We start from the raw sequence: 21398 nt of genomic DNA, 5'->3' as shown, positions 1-21398 counted from the left end.
ATTTGAGGAAGTGCTTATTTCTTCTTGCGTTTTTATGTTCCCATCACTTCCTCGATGCTCTAAACAGAATATTAAGCATTGTTATTAAATGTTCTTTCATTTTCTTTCTTCCAAACAAAAATCAAAATCAAGCACAGGAGCAAACCTTTCCAGTTCAGCAATCTCTACTGGCCAAACCTTAAAGTCCATGAAAAATATTAAAATTCAACCACTGTGTAAATTAAGCGATTGAATGCAATTCATTTTCATGCAAATGTAGCAGCTAGTCTCTATTCAAAGAAAGTACAAATATGCTTTTCATAATTGCTTTAAAATCTCTCTCATATCTCATTCGCACACATTTAATCTTGACTGTCTTCTGGACATCCTTTGTTTATCTAACTTCTCCAAAAAAAAATATCCACATATGTCTGCCCACAAATTGCTATTAGCACGATTACTCTATTGTGACTTTGGTTGATAAGATTGATCATTCTGAAGTTCAATTATGCTGAACACAGTAAAAACATTCACCAAATCTTTTATCTGATTTTGATGTTGTCAACAAGCTTTGTCGAAGAATACACAAGTAACAATTGGGACTATTGTTGTACAGTTTTTACAGAGACTCACTCTTGTTGCAGAACAATGGGGTATTTCTAGAATTCTATTAAGCAGATAACATTGGCGTGACTTCTTTTGTTGTTTAATAAGAGATATTTTACCCTAGCCTCAATTATCTGTCTGAATCAATAATAAGAAATCAAGACCGTTTGTTGTTTCTTAGGAACAAGGGCAAAAGCACAGTTATCTGGACAAGCCTAAGACCTTTTTCTGAAATATGGCTTAATATAAGAAAAAGTGATAACTATACAATAGGGCATATGCATGGTTAAGTCTTAAAAACTTAAAGCTGATAGTAAATAAACAAAATGTTCTAAGCTTAGCGCATTTTTTTTCACTTTTTTCAAACACGGCACTACAAAGGCTGTTTGACAGTTAAGCTTATGTTTCTGCCAAAGATGTCATAAACATAATGAAAAGGAGCCAAATTAAGACTTAAAATACAAACTGGGAAATTCAAGATTTGAGGAAAATTTACGCTTACATGCGTTGCCAGGTGAAAAGGTATCATTGATTTCATCTGTATTAGCAAACTTTGATCCGATCTGTACTTACTCTCTTAGGCGAAAGGTCATCCATGAATGTTAATATCTCCGTAAATGCCCAAAAAGATCTCGTCAATTTGTCAAAAATACAATTTTCAAAGCGCTCATTTGACCAAAACGACTGCAACGAAACAAACAAACTGCCACATTATACTTCGTGTAAGCCCTCATAAAATATCTCGCGCTTTATGTCACGCGTAAAAAGCGAGGAGATCTGGGTCATGGTAGTAGTGAAACGTAAATATGGCGGCGTGGCGCGCCTCAGTGATAATGACACGTTTTATCATAGTATTTCTACATTTTCACTACGTCCTGGGAATGAAGGTAAGTATCACTGGAAGCAGCCACGTTTGTGTCTCAGGGTCACAAGTGGTACACGTTAATTTCGGAGCAAGTCCGATTCAACAATGTGGACTTCTCAACACCACGCCGCAAGCGTCAAAAGAAGCAAAAGACCAAGCGAAACATTCACCTTCTCAAGGTTTGTATCCGTGCGAGAATAAATAGCCTACGTGTATTACGCTTAGATCCGTGTGGAATATAACATGACAATTTTATAAGATTTGAACACAGAATTTTCACAACAAAAAGCCAAGAAGAGGCACGGAGCCGCCAGCGTCATGGGAGAATCATGTGAGAATATTTTTACTATCACTACAGTATCTAAGGGACGGTTTTCATGCGATTAATGCTTTCTAAGTCCTGGAATATTTCTGTTTATGCGCGCGTGTTTTCTATTATAATATTATTGTTTGCCATTTCATTATGAAACACCTAATGAATGTCCACTTAATTTTTCGCGCGTCCGATAATATTTAAGGTTTACTTATTAATTGTCAACATTATTTAATACGCGCGGGGGACCAGTACAGTGACAATATTACGCAATTAAATCAACAGTCATCTTGAGAGCCAAGAAACAGTGCTTTCGTATAAAAAGTGTTTAAAACTTAGTCTATAAGCCTTAATTAAGCTTACATTTCGATCGCGCGAATAACTTATTTTTGATACATTGATTTAGCGCTTCGATCGTTCGAAGGTCATTAATATTTCTCTCGGCGTCTGCCGGTGAGGAGCTAATTGAATGGCGTGGTGTGGTCTAATAATTGAAAATGTTATGTTTGTAAGAATCGCAAATTATCACATTTAGTGGTAACTTGTATGTAAACTAAGCTCCAGTGATAGCTTCCAGGGACTGGTATATAAGAGAGATCGCCTCCACAAACCCTATACGACAGCAGAGGTTTCTTGCTAAAAAAAAAAAATCAAAAGTTTACGAAATATACAAATGTAGATTGTGGTACACAATGGCCTCATTGTTTTGTTTATGTCTGCTGAAAATTACAAACCTTTACAAACGTGCTCTGTAATTTGAAACTTGAAGCTACAAAATTTAATGACTTTGAAAGTACAAGTAAACCCTATATGAATTATGGAAAACTAGATGCATGAAATTTGTTGCTTCTGTTCCATTGCAGTTGGTTTTTTGTTTGCTGACTGTATGAACTTACCATTAAAAATCTATTGATAATAACTATCCAAATTATCATAAATTATAATGACAAGAAAATGAGCAAATGACTTGACTGTACATGAAAAGTTCCTAAAACTAAAAAAATGTTGTCAAGTGATAATTTCTTAAACACAAGATTTTCAACTAGCATTAACCAGCTCTTTTTGTCTGAGCACACAGCATCATAATTTCCACCTGGATAATAATGAGTGACTGTATTTTATTATTTATTCCACCCTAGTAAATTATTAGTAACAAAAGAATTCTATGTGTTCCTGATTTGCTTAGGCAAGGTCCTAATCTTATCATGGATGGCCAATAGTGATAGTTTATATAAAGCAATCCTCATTTTTTTAGGGTTTACCTTTGACTTTAGGAATTTACTAATCTTGGATCATTAGTGCTCAGTACATGTAGAGAACTAACAAGCCTCACATAATATTGAGAGTCAATTAAGGTTATCTTATCTATCTATCTGTCTATTTTGTAAAATTGAGCCAATCAAATCTTTCAAATATTCATCATAAATTTTTTACACCATTGTTCAATTTTGGTTTATTGTCATCTCTCTCTGGTGTTTTTTCTTCCTAGTATACTATCTACTAGCCTGCAAACACAGACAGATTTCCAGCATTTGTTTCACACCGCAGAAATCCATCTGTATAATTTGGCAGGCTCTCTTGCTAAGGAATTATTTCAAAGTTTCCTTTGATTGGCACTGTGATCAGCTCAAGATGTGAAGAAATAACTTTTACGATTCTTTTGTGCCATTCCTTCACAGACTGTGGATACAAGCAGATATCTGATGCTGTTGATTCCAAACTGAAGCTACAGAAGTGTAACGATGATGGCATGAACCCTGCTGGTCCTTGTTTAAAACAACTCAATAACAAAAAGCATTTTATTATTCATACCCCAGAGCATGACAAGGTACTCCCGATTATGATCAGTTGTCAACTGAATTATTCTTGCTGCATTGTATTAAATACAAACTATTATAAATTTGGGAATTATATGTTAATAATAAGTCAAGTGGCTAAAAGTGTATATATTCAAAAATGTTTAGAAGTTTTTCATAATCCATGACAAACATCACAGTAATATATTTCAAAATTCACGGTAGAGTTGTTTTCATGGTTCATACACATGGCATCAAAAAATGATGCTACTGCTAGCATCATGCCGTGTAGTGTGATAACACTTATTAGATAACAAATTAATTTCACAGCTCACCTTGAGGTCTTTCTGTGTGTTTCATGTGAGTGCTCATATTCAATCATGATCAATGGCTGTCCCTTCTTGACTCATTAATCATGTTTTAGTTTTTCCCTGGCCTTGATCTATGGCCATTGTCTCTGCTTCCTTTCAAACTTATAAACGACAATGCAGCAAATTTCTTTTTGCTATTGACTGTAGTTTGTCAGATAGAATAAGGCAGGTGTTCGTAATTATTTTGTTTTGTTCTCCACCCATTTTGATCTTTATGCATCTGAGTGATTTAGTAACCTCTGACCTAGAACTGACAGTCTATTAAAAAGAAACATACCGGTGGCTCTGTTGAGCGATGCTCATTTCAAGAAAGCCTTTAAACCAATACCAGTATATTTATGACAAGTTTTCAATAGTTAATACTAATTACCGGTAACCAAATATTAGGTAATCTGGATAATTTTTTTCTCCCAAGACCCTCAATTTTCCCTGAGGCGAATCCACCTCAAACATCATTTACATTTTTTTCTATTCACAACCTTAATGCCATGTTCACTTGTTCACTTGATTGAGCACTGTGGTTCTGGTTTTGTTCCGGTTGCTGTACCTGCGGGATGCTTTGATTAAGTGCTGCATTGTTGTGAATGAATGTGGTGATAAGGGGCTCATATGCAGCGTTTAAGGTGACTCAAAACAGTTTCCAGCACTTTCCAAGACTTAGAATAGACCAGTTTCAATATATTAAAATTCAGCCTAACACAACAGACCTCAGCACAAGGCTCTGGGGAATAAACCCCACAAACTCTGTAGTTATTTCCCAGAGCCATGTACTGAAGTCTATTGTTTTAGCCTGAATTTTAATACATCGAAATTGGTCTATTTAATGGGCCATTATATCCACTCTTTATCTGTTGATGGTATAATCATGGTATCAAAGGACTGCCCAGTTATTGGTGGAAACATTATCACTTTTTAACACAAAATAGGTTACCATAGCAACAGTATTACCTGCTAAAAAGCACCCTTAATGTTAGCTTTAGTTGCTTAAAATTTAGAAACAGTATGATGAAACCCATGTTGTATTTATTTTGTTTAATTTTGATTAGCAGGATAAGATGCAACTTTTCACAAAGTTTGAAAATTCTGTACATGGGGTTCAGAGCCACCTTAATCTTTTTCAGAGTCTCCATCTTGTCATAGCACATGATGTAAAACAGGAAGTTGTTCTGACTGGAAATAATGAGATTGATAAACAAGTTGGTAAGAAAGATTTGCATCACTCTCATTCAATTACAAGCATGGTTACTTGGTAATAATTTACATCAACCCACCCCTCCCCTCCTTTGTACCCCTACACACATCCCCTGTGGTATCATTGGGTTGCTGAATAATTTGAGTAAAATTTATACATGTGCACAATTCCAGGGGTGGTTGATCCTCTCTTCGATTGGATTTGGAAAACATCTTCTTGAAGTGTGATGTAGTATGAATGGTCTGAGCAGGCCACAAACAGACTGAATGCTGACAAATGTGAATAAGCCATTAATTTCTGAGTTGCTCTTACCTCTGTTGCAAAACGAGTCTTGGTGCACATTTTTTCATATTGAAAATACTTTTTCTTGGATGTTCATTGTCTTGCAAATCAAGGTTGTGCACCAGGACCCATTTTGAAACAGAGGTAAGAAGCAACTCGGAAATGGCATATTGTGTTGTTCCAGAGAATATTCACTCTACTTTGATGGCACAGTCTTTTGGTTTAGCCCTCCCTCCTTCCCTCAACCCAACCTCCGTCCCTCTGAAAATTATGTTTTTATTTGCCTCATACCTTCCTTATAACACTTATTATAAACCTTTCAATTTTTAAATGGCCTTTCTTGGACTGGGTACTAATGGCTTTCCTGATACCACAGTTCTAAGAGGTCCCATTAGCAGGGGAGGGGTGGAGGTCTAAGCATCCCACATCCTGCAAATTTTTGGCCTGAATGTTCTGCATTCCAGTCACAAAAATTGCCGATTTCCATACTTGATATCCCATTTTATCTGATCTTAATATTCCACATGCTATTAATTTCCCCCCAAAAAATCCTATATCCCGTTAATTTTTTACGCAAGAATCCCATGTCTTGAAAACCCCCAGCTAATGGGGCCTCATTGAATGAGACCATGATAGCTACATTTCTTCAGCAAATTTCCACCACTTTGTGATAAGTGGATAATCCTGGTACACTGTCAGACCCTCTTACTCTTTTGAATTTCAGTTACTCTATAATTTCTCAAAGTGAGAAACATTTGATACAATATCATGTACCTAACTTTCAGGTTATGCTATGCTCCTCATGAACACTGGGAAATTGGATCAAGCAATTGATCAATTTACTGATATCATCAAGGTAAATCTTATTCCATTATTTTATAGACTTAAAATAAGTTTCCATTATTTTATTCAACACTATTCATGTTTCATGCAAAGAAAGTCATGTCAGTTAGCCTGGGGCTAGGGGATTTTGCATTCGACTCTAGAGCGGATTCTGACCTTCCCTTGAGCAATAAGCAAGTGGCGTTTCTTGACAAAATTTTTGTGAACATTCAAATGACAGAAGTACTGTAAGTAGGAGATGAAATTTTGGGGGCTACTTAGAAATGGCTCTCAGGCCTGCAGATCATAGTTACAGCTTGCTCAAATGGCAATGTAAAAATTGATTTTCTTTGCACCCTGCTCTTAATTTTCTGGCATTTTAGCGTATTTTCCTGCTTATCAAATAATAGTAATGCAACAATGTTAAATGACGATGTTTGTTTTGATTAATTTAAATGTGATGCATTGTAGGAACACCCTTGGGTCACTGCGGCGTATTTTGGTCGCGGGACAGCTTATGTTCAAAAAGGCTTACAGGTATTTTAATAATGACTTATTAAATACATGAGAATGATGTTTTTACACATAAAGTTTCCAAAGTGCAGTTGAAATTTTGGATTCTATCAGGATGTTTAAACTTTTGTCCCTTCAGAACCTCGATTTAAAGGCTAAATGAGAAAATGAGGAGAGTGGTCAAGAGCTCAAACTCCTACACTTGTTTTCTGCTGTTTTCTGTTAGTTCCTTTTTTTTTCTTGTGTAATGAAAATAGTGTTATTAAGATTTGATTTGATAAGATGATCTTATACATGTATGCCTGGAAGTTCTTGCATGCTGTTATGGACTCTCCTCAATTCTCAGCTATTGCCATCAAATTTGTGATTAACATGTGTAAATACTTGTAATGGTTGGTGACCGTTAATTTGCTCCTGTGTTGCATACGTTTTGTCACCTCTGGTATACTGTATATTCATCCTCAATTGACTGTGACTGAATGACAGAGCTGTGCAGTGGGGGAGGTAGTGCTCAATAACCCTTTGTTTGAATTACAGTACTGCTGGGGTAGGGGGATAGTGCTCATTACCCCAGTCACTTCATGCACTGTCAGGGTGGGGTGCCACATCGCCTTTGAGCGGACATTGCCCCTTCCACAAACAATTTAATAATAATTTGGTATTTTCATTTCAGCACAAGGAAAATGCTGAGGCAGCAATACAAGATTTCTCATCAATTATCAGACTTAGCCCTGATAATCCTGATGGATGGATCAAGCGAGCAGAGGTATTAAACACGTGTCTTTCAAAGCAGTTTATTGCTTGATCAAAGCATGTTTTACCATTATTTAGGTTTACCACTAGGCAAGGCTTTTGACAGATGTGACAGAGTTTTGACATATTTATGGCAATGAAAAATGTACCCTGGTCACAGATTTCTGACATTTGAGAAGATGACTTCATACCTGCCAACTATCATGATTCTGCAAATTTTTCATCTTTTCATTGCCTCACAACAAGACCCCCAATCTCACGGTTTGCAGGAAAAAATCTGGAATTAATTTTTACCTTGTGCAATAAACATGGAAAATAAATTAATTGGGGACGCTAGAGCCACAAAGTGATAATTAAAACTAATAAAGGAGAACATTGTCCTTACCCACCCGATTACATTGAATTATTGTACCCCACTGTGCGATTAGTGCTTGTGTTTACCATTTTTTGAAGACAGAATTTTTCACCCTTTTATAGGTGTTTTCACCTCTGGGGAAGATCAAGGAGGCCTTGGCAGACATTAAAGTTGCATTGGACTTGAGACCAAGTGCTCAGTTGTTTGTCATGAGTGGAACACTGCTGTTCATGCAAGAGGTAAGGAAAGCATTAACAATACTTGCCTGAGCTATTTTCCAGGACAAAATGAACTTTTATGGGTTGTCTGTATCCAAAAATGAATATTAGACTACTAACATGCATTTCCTATTAGTGCATGATCAACAAGTCACAGCCAAGTTGACTATTACTCAATAGAAAACAAGCTTAAAAATAGATAGTCTAATTGTTTTAGTAGATGGTCAAAAGGATTACAGTCTAAAAGTTGCAATTTTGTTCATTCTTGTCAAACCAGAAATCAGCAGTAATTTTCTATTTTTAAGAGCAGTGCATGTACAGACCATCTTATATCAAGGAGTTAGGCAGTGATGGGAGAAGCAGTTGGTTACAGTATGTGGAGTTCCAATAGAACACTCTGAGTGTCTATTAAATATCAGAGCGGGTGTCAGCCAACCAGTTAAGCCTTCATTAATTTGTTTTCAAACTAGAGCAAATGGAAACTAAGGTAACACAGATCTTATATAAACAGTAAATAAATTGTACTTTCAGTGTAAAAACTCAGCTATTACCCTCCCCCCTCCCCCTCCTAGGGGGATCATGGATAAAAGTCAGACAATGCAAATACCTGTGTTGTCAAAAGTGGTCATAAGTAGTTTATACTATCAATGGTTTTTACTCAGGACTATGAGGCAGCTTCTGAAAGCTTTATGAAATGTCTGGCGATAGAGAAGAACCAGCCCACAGCCATGCTGTATCATGGATTATCACTGTACCACAGGGGAAGGGTGAAGGTAAATAAAGTTATGTATTACCTCTCTCCACATGAGGGTTGACAAGAGGCTAGTCTGTTGTGTTTATGTTGTGGTTCAATGTTGCCCTTGATATTATGGATCACCGTGTACTAAAGGCATCCCCGGTCGAGTGCCGACTGATACCCTTGATTGACCCTTGATTGACCCTTGATTGACACTTGATTGACACTTGATTGATACTCAATTGACATATCCTGATTGACACTCAGTCAATACTAGACTGACACTCCATCAGCATCTGAATCAACACTTGACTGACACTTGATCGACACGTGCTCAACAGTCTGTCAGTGTCAACAGACTCATTTGTAGTGATTGACACTCCCTGGTGTGTCTGCAAAAATTAGTCAACTCTCGACCGACTGTTGACTGAGATGTTGATTGAGTGTTGACCAAATATTGATCGAGATGTCAATCAAGTGTTGATCGAGATGTCGATTGAGCATCCATCGAGGGTATTCGACTGACACTTGTCTGCGGATGCGTTTAGTACACATGATCCAATATAATTTATTATTTTCCTTTGTTCTGGAGCATGGTAATGTATTATAATGCATATGATACAAAGGAAGGTACCAAGTTGTACCAATGGTGATATTGAACCACAACATAGACATTAATCAGGATGTGACAAAAAAAGAGTGTATTGTTTGTGAATGGAGGTAGAGATAATTGGTTTTACACCTTTAGAACGTTCGCAAAGTTAGTTTTCCAGTATAGATTTATTGCATAAGGTTAGGACACCCCTCTTTTATTACTAATGAGCACCATGTGAGATTTACATTGGAGATCTATGCTTATATCTTAGGATTTAGGATACCCTCTGTATGCTCTAGCTAGCTTTGGTTTCAGACACAAGTTCTCTGGTGTAAATAAAGGCCTAAATCTATACTTGCTATGCATGAAGTATGTTTATCAAATCAATCAATTGCACAGTGTTATTGCTGTCCTGTCTGTGGCTTCACGAGAAGCCTGTTTCACTCTGATACCATGACACAAGATGAGACAGATCTCCAGTGACTACTGTGTGGAGTCACCTGCCTCTTTTTAATTCCCATGTCTTGTGATTTAGGTGTGGAGGCACGGTGGCCTCATGGTTAGTGTGCTCGTCTCCGGATCGAGCGGTCTGGGTTTGAGCCCTGGCTGGGGACATTGCGTTGTATTGTTGGGCAAGACTCTTTCCTCTCACAGTGCTTCTCCCCACCGAGATGTATAAATGGGTACCGCAAATTTAATGCTGGGGGTAACCCTGCAATGGACAAGCATCTTATCCAGGGAGGAGTAGAAATACTCCCAGTTGCTTTATGGTACAGAAATCAGGATAAGCCCCAGCCTGGTGAGCCACTTGGCTCATATGCAGACTTCACCTGCCTACCTTGTGACTTTTGTCAGAGAATTAAGTACATGTAGTAATTCAGGTTCAATCTGTGTCTTTTCTTCCTAAGGAATCCATAGAAATTTTTAAACAAGTTCTGCAAACAAATACAAACCAGGCAGAGTGTCACCGCAGCTTGGGCCATGCATATAGGTATGTCACATGATGGATTAGACAGACAGACAGACAGACAGACAGGTGGACAGACAGACAGACAGACAGACAGAAAGACAGACAACTATTTATTGGAGAGAAACGGGTTGAGGAATAAAACTTATGAAATTTAATCTGTTTGAAGAATTCAAAGGAAATGTATTTCATTTGTATAAAGTAACTTTTAGTTGATATTTAGATTTTGGGATTTAAAATTTAGTGTATGTCTATAGATATTATATCAACTGATCTGAAGTACAAATAATTGTCATATTTTTCAGGGAGCTAGGAAGCCCAGACTTTGCCCATTTACACTTCACAGCAGCTGTAATGATGGAGCCAACAGTTGCTCAGGTTTGTAAATGTTGTTGTTTTGAAATTTGTGAGAACTTATGTCGGACACTTTAAGGCCTGGCCAAACGCTTGAGGCTTAAAGGAGCTACTTCGCGGTTCGCACATTTTGAAGAGTTTAGCCTAAATTTTTCAAGATCGTCATTTGCAATCCATGGTAATCTTCTCCATCCTTAAACCATCCTTGTTCTTTTTTGGTTCGTTATAACTTCTTTGGTGTTTTTTATTTTGCGGTTTCTTATATTTTAAGGTAATTCAGTACATTGTAAAAGATGTCTTAGAATATCGTGGCGAAGCTCCTTTTAGTCGCATGCTAACCTTGCATACAGACTTGCTTTGGGTGGTCAAACAACTCTCAAGTGTAGTGCACGCTAGTTGCAGAAAGCGACAACGAATGAAATGCGATCAGGTTGCCAAATGGTGAAAACAATTGCGCCAGTTTACATGGAAATTTGATCAATTTAGTAAGCTTTATTGGCAATGAATATGTACAAATTTATCTAAAATAGTAAAAAAACAAAAGCAAGAAAGAAAAGAGAATAATTCCCGAAAGGGAAAGTGAAAACGGGACGAGAGTACCCATGCGAGGCGCTTCCTAGATCCCAGTTAAAGAGAATGCATGTCAACACGGATGTACAAGAGTCCTGGCCAAATGAAGTCGCAAGTGGATACAAGTTGGCGTTCACTCTTGTAGGCCTGAATAGTTGGATAAATAGTCTTGTAGTTCCACTCTCCACCTAGGTTACAGGTGGCTAAATTGGTGAATTGTTGAATTGTCTGGGAACGTATCAAAATGCTGGAGGTAACCTTGCAATGGGCTAGCATCTTATCCTGGGAGAAATAACGATACCCCTAACCGCCGCCTATCTTTTCCTTCATTGATAAAACAAAATTATTTTTCCCATCTTACTCGACCTTGAGAAGTCATGCACTGTTTTGCACTATCGTCCCTGTGTTCTAACCCATTCTCTATAAATGAGTGCATTTTTTACAATTATCTTGATGGAAATGAATTTCTTTGGCAGAACTATCATTCCAGGGGGATTCTTAATTACATGCGTGGGAAGCCTGCGGAAGCCATCACTGATTTGAAGGTATGCGTTTTAGCTGACCCTTTTGTTTCCAAATAGTCTGCGAACAGGCTCTCGTAGTAGGCCAGGCCGGCCAGCAGCAAGGCCGCAAGAGTCCCCTCCCCGACGTCGTTTGTAAACTCGCTCGCGCGCTGAAGCGAACAGCCGGAAAGCGTTTGAGTGCGTTAGTGCCTCGCAGGCTGGTTTCCAAAGAAAGTGTGAGGCCCAGTGTCATAATAGGCTGAAACCTGATTTACTGTTTGAAACAAGGGAACCAAGTGAACAAGACATGACAAACTTTACTTGGCTGTTGGCGGCCTTTCCTTTCACTTGGGTATACGTAGCGCAGAAAGCAGCGAAACATGATCAAGAAACTGTCTGTATTTCGCTAACGTGTTTCCACCAGCCTCTTAAATTTTTTGAAACATGTTTTCTCCAATCTCGTACGTATACGTCATTGCTCTCAGTGACACGTAGTGACACGTACACAACCCACAACCCATAGTGACACGTACACAACCCACAGGAGTTTACTGGCGACGAAAGTTTACGCCCAGAAAGTGCCAGAAAGACAAGAGTCCATACAAACCCCATGAAATGCAAGCGCTAGGAATTAAAATATTTTGATTCTTTTGCACTTGATCAAACGTGATCGCGTCACTGAGCATTTGAATTTGCACTTAGAGACGGACCATTATTTTTTTCAGGGGGAAAGGCATTTTCCAAAAGAACATTCCTGCACAGCAAAATCGGCTGACAAAAATCATGCAAGAGGAGCCATGGAAAAAAAATCGAACAAGTGCTTTCTACTATCCTGGTCCTGTGTTTGGGTTTAAAATATTCTTGCACAAGCTTTTGTTCACCAAAAAAACATCATGCACAACCTAACGGTCGTGAGAGAAACATGCCCCAGAAAATTGCCCACTCCCCCCCCCCCCCCCCTTCTCAAAAATATAACGGTCCGTCCCTTATGTTTGCGTCAGTGGTAAATACCCAGGTTTTATCGAAAAGAGTTTACGTTACTCTGTACGTGTATTGTGTTTACTGTGTTTGACGTCTACCTCTTCTTTCCAGGCGTGCTTGAAGTACAACCCTAAGAGCATTTCATGCAAGTACTGGAAGGGAGTTAGTTATGCTGCCATTGGGAACTTTTACGAGGCTGTTAAATCAAGTGCCAAGGTTTGTGCAGACTACAATCGCATCCCTGCTTTGTAATCTCAAAATGACATTTAACAAAGATGAAGAAAAAAACAGAGGTAATAACAGTACTGAAAATGAACGACAGCTTGAAAATTTCAGGCTATATCTTTTATGTGCCATCCGTGACAAATACGCTCGAAAACTAAATTCTCCCCATAAGGATTCGAGAAAATGTATGAAAAATATAAGGAGAATTTTGATTTTGAGCCAGACGTAACAGCAGAAGAAGTAGAGCTTTGCTCAGAAGTAATGTTAGTCTTGCCACAGGACGACCTTTGCTTAATCTTACGCTTATTCGCCTGCAACAACAACAACATCTTTTATTTAAACACGGTGGGTTTCAAAGCTAATGCAAACCTGCAAACCAACAGGGCAGGGAAGAATTACTGGAAAGGACTTTTAGAAAGTCCAAAATAATGTGAGTTCTATTTTTTGGCTTACAGATTCTCTTGTCGAATTCATCTCCAATGCAGAACGTAGATGTTATCAAAAGTCATTACCTCAAAGGTAAGCAGCATTTTTACCGCGGTTTCTATAAAAGTAATATCGCTAGTGCACAGGAAATATGTCCTTCATTTCATACATCGGAAGCAAAAATAGAGGAAAGAATATCGGCATTCGTTGAGTCATAGAATGCTAACGTCTTCTTTGACAAGTACGGAAAATATTGCCCTAGAAAACTTGAGTTAATGGCTTGCCACTATCCATGGAGTTCCTTTGATTGGCTACGCTGTAACCAATCACAGGAAGATGTTTTTCAACCAATCAAAAGTGACACACCTTGACTTGACTTACGAGTAATGTTTTCCCGCGCTTAGTGCTGGTAACATTTTTACCCGCGCTTGGTGCCGGTTACTTGTTTTCCCGCGCTTGACGCGGGTGCATGTTTGAGTGATAGATATGACTTTTTTTCTCTTTGATCAGAATATTCACGGTACCTTCACTCACACCTGGACACGCCCCTGTCAGAATACTCGCCGGACACAGACCTTGATGGTCGGTTGAAGGACTTATGGGTCAAGGGCTTGCCTTTTAATGCTAAGGTAGGTAGAGTTGTGACTACTTTATGCACGGTAAAGAGACTTCTGTTGTTATTTTAGGCAGACTTAATAACAACTGTTAAAGTTGAAATTCCATGTAATTAAGCTTACAATGTATTTGACATTTGTATTGAACCATCTTCAATTTTGTTCTGTTGTAGAATTACAGCGAACAACCTGGAATACAGCCTCATATACGGTTAGTAAATTAATGAGGTTTACTGAAAATCACCTAACTTGGCTTTTCCTTCGCATTCAGTATGTGGTATTCTTTCTGTCTCCTTGGAAGTATGCGTTGAACAAAATATTAACTAAGCTCTTCTTCCAACAGAGAAGTCGAAGAAGTGTCCTTTGATTATTTGAGCCCGGATGCACAGGTAAAGTTAACCTTAAAAGCATGAAAACTAAGACACTGTTAATTCGCCAATAACATGAAACATTCGGGGAGCAAGTTTTGTATAGGATTTTGGAGACGAAAGGTCTAATTATGCCCACAAAATTAAGTTTAAACTAAACAAATGTTATTTGTTTAGTTTAAACTTAATCATAGTTGTTTAGTTTAAATTTAATATCGTAGGTCTACATATCTTTTGTGAATGTTAACAGTTTTGAGCCAAAATTGGAATTACGCTTGGTTGCCTTATACTAGCATGTTTCACTTTTTTTTTTTTCATTTCTATTTGTTTGGTTCGAAAAATATGTAGACCTACGTTTTTGTTTTGGCGTCACAGCCTGACTAGTCCCATGTGCTAGGCCCCCGCGGTTTCTGACCCAACCAGAAGTGAAATTTTACGTTTTCCGATGGTTAAGACGCGGTGAAGAAACAAAGATATCCATTTTCTTCGATATCCATATCACCATCTCGCGTAGATTCCATAAACCATGCAAATAAACAAATTTCTGTCGTATACACTTAATTAACTCTCGATGGTTTTCCGTAGTTTTTGTTGTGTAAATCCTCCACACTGGGTCCCTTGGTTCAGTACCATGCGGACGGGTTCTTGCCCAACGTTCGACATCATCGTGCCATGGGTTTGGCAATCCTTGATGTGGCTCAGGTAGCGCATAAGAACTGGAAAGCGGGCAGATCATCAAAAACGAACCTTAAGAAAATAGCTTCTTGGAGAGACATGTTTGATGTGGCCGTCAAGTGGAGAAGGTAGGGAAAACACTCAAGTCAGCTATGTTATATAAATTTCACAATATGTCAAATGGATGCTGCGTGATTCAAGTTCGCTGCACGTGAATGACACAAGCTGCAAATCAGTGCCAAGTTGTTCAAAAGCAGGATAATGCTAACTAATATCAATTTATAAGGCAAGGAAGCCCAGAGAAGCCAATAAGGCTTATGTAAAGGACTACCTTAAAGAAATCTAGAACAAAATAATAAAAATGCTGTCATCGGCACACAGAATGATCATAAGTTAGGATAAAAAATAGTTAAACAAAGCTAAACGCGCAAATGCGCAAAAGCAAAGGAAGACAAAAAGAGCAAAAAAAAAAAAAAAAGAACGTACAGGCACACTAAAAGAAGTAATATATTCTTATACTAAGAAAAATGATTTAAGTTTAGACGTGGACACAGAAGCTGTAGAGGCATTTTGAATTTCAGTGCTGAGAGACTTAAATAATTTTGGGGCCTTGAAAATGCTGTGCGCATTTCCTTACATTTGTCCTACAGTAAGGCAAACGGAAGGCACTCTTAGTTTTAGTATTGCATTTATGTACGTCACAGTCAAGTAAAAACAGTATTTTGTATTTTGTTCACGGGTAGAATTTCTGATCCTGAGCAGCCCGTGTTCTGGTTGGACATGATGCCAGAGAAAAGTGTTAAAACAGGATTTAATTTCAGGATGAACTTGTTAAGGTTTGTGGGAAGTCTTTGATTTATGCCAACATGCACTGATATTTTGGCCTTGGACTGTCTGCAGTGCACTGCTATCTAAAAGTCCTTACCTTACCTTACCTTAACTTTGTTTCAGGGGACAGTTAAAAAGTGTGAGATACTCTGACTATTTCGAAAAGATTTTCCAGTTTACCAAAACAATGTTACAGCACTTGTACAGGTCAGTACAGAGGGGTTTTTATTTGTTAATAAATAAATACTTTACTGGAGAAAGTAGATCTGAAGAGAGGGAAACCACTGGATATTTAGCCTGCAAACGCAGACGCGTGTTTGCGGCTGTCGCTTATCTCCGCATGAAACAAGAGCTGAAAAAACGGATGCTCTCGCAGGCTACTAGACATTTGGCAGAATCCTAAGGACTGGAGGGGACCGCCCTCGGTGGTCCATTTCTCGAACCCCGATCTCTAAAATCTTGTATCCGCCCCAGCATCTCTATTTAGTCTTTGCCTAATCATGTGTAACAAACATTTCTCTTTTTATATCTATAATACTAACAAATATAAACTCTGTAACTAGTGCGCAATAAAGAAGTTGAAGTTGTAGTGGAGTTTTCTAATCTTCCTGTGTGTGTGTCGCTCCTGGAATTTTTTTTTCTGTTTTCAGAGTGAATGAATTCAATACGAAGGAATTCAAGAGGCAAGTAGAGAAGGCAAAAACATGCCGCGAGCTAATACAAGTTCTTAAGGTGAGATCATCATCAGTTGATATTATTGTCTTACATGTTGATCGTTATAATAAAACGTTTGCATTGCACGGTTGTTTATTTGTATTCGTTCTCTCAGCAACACGATACAAGTAATCAACAGCCCGGTATGATCTTATCCACTCACGTATCCAGTTCGAAAACTGGAGGAGGCACAAAGAGTTTAGAAGGGCTGAATTTAAGTTTGTCGGAAAGGTACGTGGATTTAATTGATTCATTTGCTGAGGAGATTAGATAGAAGGCATAGAGTTATTTATTCCGAAGATTGTCGAGAATAGTTGCCAAGTCAATCCTTTTGCCGCCAAAAAGTGCCATCAATTAATGAGAACTTGTAGCGATTAGACGTAGCCTACGCGAGCGCGGGAAAAGTTGAGGAAGCCAATTCGCTATTTGCTTAGTTTTGTACCTGGTTGGCAAAGAGTACAGCATCTTTTCTCTGATTGGATAGAGTTATGACAAGCATATAAAATCATGCTCTCGACTGTACAACCTTGATACAGTCGAACCTCTCCACGACGGCCGTTGGGGACAGAAGAAAGTGGTTATTGTAAAGAGGTGGTCGTTATGGGGTGGTAGGGATGTAATATGACACCTGTTTTTCTTTCGGGGGGATGCAACATTTTGGTGTTGAAAAAATGCGTATTGTTGCATATAAATACGCAACACAATCAAAATATATCAATAAAACTGAAACCGAACATAAACAGAGACCAACAGCGCACGATATGGATCAAGGTTCGTGACCTTTTACAATAATACATGGGGTTTTGTATATGCTGTTCGTCAGTCGTTGATTAACTGGCCGTTGTTGAGAGGTTATTTTGGTAGTTGCGGCGTGTTTTAGTGAGCGTTGCCGTTGTGGAGAGGTGGCTGTTGTAGAGAGGTTAAAATAGAGAGCTAAAGCAATGACAACGGCGGCCCCGAGGACCAGTGAAAAAAGAATTTATATTTTACCTTCGAATTTCGCAATTTTCTAGATTTGTTCAGTGCGCCTTTTGGTTTCAGAACTTGCTTAAGCTAAATATGTAATGTCATTGCTCAATTCTAAATGAAAATACTAAAACTTAGCCGCCATCGTTCGTGTTCTCCAAAATGCGCAGAACTTAGTCATTTCACGTTGTTATTGTGCAGAGGACGGTAAAGAGATGTTCAAAGATTTATAACGCACGTGTACAGCCATTGTTCTACTCATTAAACCTTTTGTTTGGTGGCCATTCTCGTTGCCATTGCCGTCGTTGTTTGCTTAAGCTTTCTATTAATGAGAGTGCATGTATGGACTGTCGGCCGGGACAAAAAAATGGCCGTTGTAGAGAGGTGGTTGTTGGTGGAGGTTCGACTGTAGCGCCAAAGTTGCCTTTGAAATTCTTTAGATCCAATACAATTCTAAGACGATCGAAAATAATTTACGCTGGCCCTTGTTTGTCTTACAATGACTGTTTAACTTCCTATTACCAGTGGTTCAAACATATTGTTTACAATGGACACACCTACAACTCCTTCAAGAACAGCGGGTTACCACTCTGAACTGGATCATATCTGGCGACACCTGAACGATGAAATGAGGAGGCCTGGAAACAAGGTATGGCGACTCTCGGAAAATGTCTAATTTCAACCAATCAGTAAACAACTAGATCTTCACGTGAGTTGTGCCGTAAGCTGGCCGCAGCCATGTCTTGTTGCTAAGCAACCTCTGTATAGACTATCACGGGATCAACCAACCATTGCAGGTTGGATTACAACCAACATTTCCATCGAAATTAGGATTGTGATAATTAAATTTTAGTGTAAAATTGATTCTTCTTCTCAACACAAGTTGATTTGTGTTTATGTTTTTTGTTTTTGTCTTTTTTTTTTTTTTTTGTCATACAGGATGTCGATGTAGTTGGTAATGATATTCTATCTCTGGTGTACTACTTTTTTAATCTGATGCCTCTGTCACGTGGGTCCAGGTACCGCTAAAAATCTCTGTGTTTATTTTAAAAGAAAATATTTTAGTCAAATGCTGCAAGTCCTTGACATGGTGTTAACTTTTGTCACCTTAAAAAAGTTCAAACTAAATTTTTCAAATTCGTCGTTTGTAATTCGTGTCAATCTTCACCATCCTTAACCATCCTTGTTTCTTTATGGTTTATTATTATCTCTTTGGTGTTTTTCTGTCTTAGTAAACTACTATTTTCAGGTTTCCTTCAATTTAGAGGTAATTTTGTACTCGGACAAAATACCGTGACTGAGCTTTGTTTGTGTAGAAAAATTCAATGTTAATTAATATTTTCACGACAAAACGTTAGTGACTCGTGGAGTATAAATTGCCCAGTTTCTGTATGGCTTTCTCCCAGACCTTTACGGTCAATTGATTTCGGTGACGTATCCGAGGCGCGTGCGCATGACTCGAAAATGATTGACCGAGGTGAAATATCGCAGCCGAGGAACTAAGCAAGAGTAGAAACGCGAGACTCCACAGAAGGCGCGACACGGTAATAACGCTTCCTGCTACAATTTCGTCAAGAGGAAAGGAAATTTTTTTTTTTGCGTTATAATGTAACATGGATGATCTGTCTTCTTTTCCGTAACAGTGCTGTGGCATATACTGTGGCACTAGGCCTTTTCCTCGCTGTTGGACGAGAAACCACTGGCAAAATACCTCCAGGAAAGGTATGTACACACTCCAGACCCGTTCACACCCCGCCGAAGAAATTGGAAAACGGCGCTTTCACTCTGAAAATGCATCAAATGTTTTTTCCATCCACACTACGCCGGAGAAATGTGAAAACGTAGCAGTCACCGGTCATTTTGGATTTGTGGTCGAGGAAGACTCGGGCAGGGAAATCACGTGATTATCGTGACGCCATCGTTTTCGAAAAGCTCCGTTTTCAAAATGTTTTCCGTCCACACGAAAACGCAAAGCCGGCGCTTTCAAATTCCTCCGGTTTGAAGAGCGTTTTCGAAAAGCTTGGTTTTCGTGACTGATTAGCGTGGACGGTGGGCCTAACCGGAGAAATAAAGCTGCCTTTTCACATTTCTTTGGCGTAGTGTGGATGGGGGCCTTGGCGTCATGAGGCGGATCTAGAAGGAGGGGGGTGCTTGCCTGCTCGAAATGTGGGTAGGGTAGTGAAGGTTACCTAGGCGGTTCTTTCTTCAATAAGAGGATGTGTTCCTAGAAGAATTCGCTTTACAGGAAATTGATTTTTTAGGAAGTAGACGTTTTATAGATGTTGACGTTTTAAGGAAGTCGGCTTTAACAGGAAGTAGACTCTCTATAGGAAGGAGGCATTTTCTACTATTGCGTAATTCGAGTTAAAATTATATTATATTTATATTTGTTTGTTTGTTTTTGTGTTGTCCGCAGGAGGTAGATCTAGAAGCGATGATCGGTGGTTCAGTAGAGAATTTCACTAAGAATGTAAAAGGATGGCTCGGTCTGAGAAAGTAAGACACATCAAGAATATCACTTTTTTTTTCAGTGCAAATTGTTTGAGTGAGCACACGGGCCCTTGCGGGGGGGGAGGGGGGGAGAACTCCATTTAATTAAAAACTCGCAGATGCTGGTCTTTTCGCTTAGAGGTATAAATCAAGGATTTTTGATGAGGAAACGCCACTATTTTTACCTGTCAAGGTATCTCTTAGGGTGCACTCGAAGAAATAATAACGAAAGAAACGCCCTTATTTCCGTCTTTAGGCTCGATTTCCGCTGGGCTCCCGAGTCTGGTTTTCTAACGCGGGCTCCTTTCCTGAACAGCGATGGTAATCGAACTTATTCCGTTATAACAGGGTTTTTTTTAAGTGGTATCTTTTAGGGTTCAAATAAAGCTTGAACCACATCCAGATTGGTCTCCTTTAGGTCCTTTAGGGGTTTAATTCAAATTTTCCATCGAGCATCCCCGACTTTTTTTCACATGGGGTCCCCCTCGGGCACAGGGGACCCTGTTGTGCTACGTCGCGCTCCATACCCCATTAGGAAGCCTTCATTAGAAGAGGAAAAAATCTGTCAGACCCTAGTGTACTTAAACAAATGTTCGTTGTTTTTCTACCCTTCTAGGTTGTCAAAGCCTGTGTCGTCCCTGCCACTTGTGAGTGAAGTCTTCCCCACTCTGAGGACTGTGCTAGAAGCTCTCAATGTACGCTTCACGGAGGCAGACTGCAAAGACTTGAAATCTGTTTAATTTTTATCGAACTGCGTGTAATTTTAACTAAAATGAAGAATATTGTCATACTTGGTAGATAAATAAATTTTCCTATTTTCCAAATACAGTGACCGTGTCTTAACTGAATTCGCTGGCGAATCAATATGGCATCTTACCAACTTATCTTTTACGATGTGAGTAACGCGACACGCGAGTAATAGCCTGCATAAAAAGCGTTGCTGTGGGAATACCTTTTCCGCATTCTGGCCGCGCGCCGAAGTTTTCCGCATTCTGGAACGAGAGTAACAAAAGCGATTTTTTGTCTTTCTTTTTTTGCTCTTACTCCAATTTGCGCGCAGCCAGAATGCGGAAAAAACTCAAAGTAGGAGAACGCTTGCTGCCCAGGCTAGCGGCTAAAGTCGTTTAGTATAATTACTCACGCGATTATAGAAAATTCGCGCGTTCTCATTGGTCGAGAATGGAGTCGTATTCCGCTATATTCATATATTCACCTCCGACTATGCTTTTCAAATTGGCCGCCTCACGCTTTGTCAATGTCTCTGAAGGAGAAATGAATATAATGAAAGCAAATGCTGTTCGAGAAATACCAAACATGCTAA

General features: G+C 38.9%; 2 protein-coding genes across 6 annotated transcripts in view; one reads left to right on the top strand and one right to left on the bottom strand.

Moving 5' to 3' along the window:
- The window catches only part of LOC110063536 (intraflagellar transport protein 43 homolog A-like), a 10178-nt gene extending 8879 nt beyond the window's left edge, over positions 1-1299 (bottom strand). For 2 of the 4 annotated variants that reach the window (XM_089288119.1, XM_020770537.2), the window contains exon 1: positions 1159-1299. In XM_089288119.1, coding sequence (XP_089144245.1) covers positions 1159-1178 — 20 coding nt within the window. In that variant the 5' untranslated portion in view covers positions 1179-1299. Of the gene's footprint in view, positions 1-145; positions 388-1158 lie in introns of those variants that run through there. The other 2 variants (XM_089288117.1, XM_089288118.1) reach the window with 2 other exon arrangements.
- Positions 1300-1353: 54 nt separating this feature from the next.
- LOC110063535 (tetratricopeptide repeat protein 13-like) lies at positions 1354-20905 on the top strand. 2 transcript variants are annotated; one of them, XM_020770534.2, is made up of 26 exons: positions 1354-1629; positions 3443-3591; positions 5052-5130; positions 6190-6260; positions 6698-6763; positions 7413-7505; positions 7970-8086; positions 8728-8838; positions 10305-10387; positions 10669-10741; positions 11764-11832; positions 12883-12987; positions 13452-13515; positions 13933-14051; positions 14210-14247; positions 14380-14425; positions 14990-15207; positions 15823-15915; positions 16031-16114; positions 16558-16639; positions 16737-16852; positions 18113-18236; positions 18527-18606; positions 19231-19309; positions 20004-20083; positions 20694-20905. In XM_020770534.2, exons 1-26 carry the CDS (start codon positions 1392-1394, stop codon positions 20815-20817), a joined length of 2601 nt encoding a protein of 866 aa, XP_020626193.2. In that variant the 5' UTR covers positions 1354-1391; the 3' UTR covers positions 20818-20905. The 2 variants fall into 2 exon arrangements, with proteins under 2 accessions (XP_020626193.2, XP_020626195.2); XM_020770536.2 differs by lacking the exon at positions 1354-1629 and adding an exon at positions 1676-1781.
- The last annotated feature ends 493 nt before the right edge of the window (positions 20906-21398 follow it).

The sequence above is a fragment of the Orbicella faveolata genome, unplaced genomic scaffold (genome assembly GCF_042242905.1).
Source record: "Orbicella faveolata isolate gen_17 unplaced genomic scaffold, um_ofav_v1 contig_15, whole genome shotgun sequence".
NCBI classification, from domain to species: domain Eukaryota; kingdom Metazoa; phylum Cnidaria; class Anthozoa; order Scleractinia; family Merulinidae; genus Orbicella; species Orbicella faveolata.
This window is presented reverse-complemented; position numbering and strand designations above follow the sequence as displayed.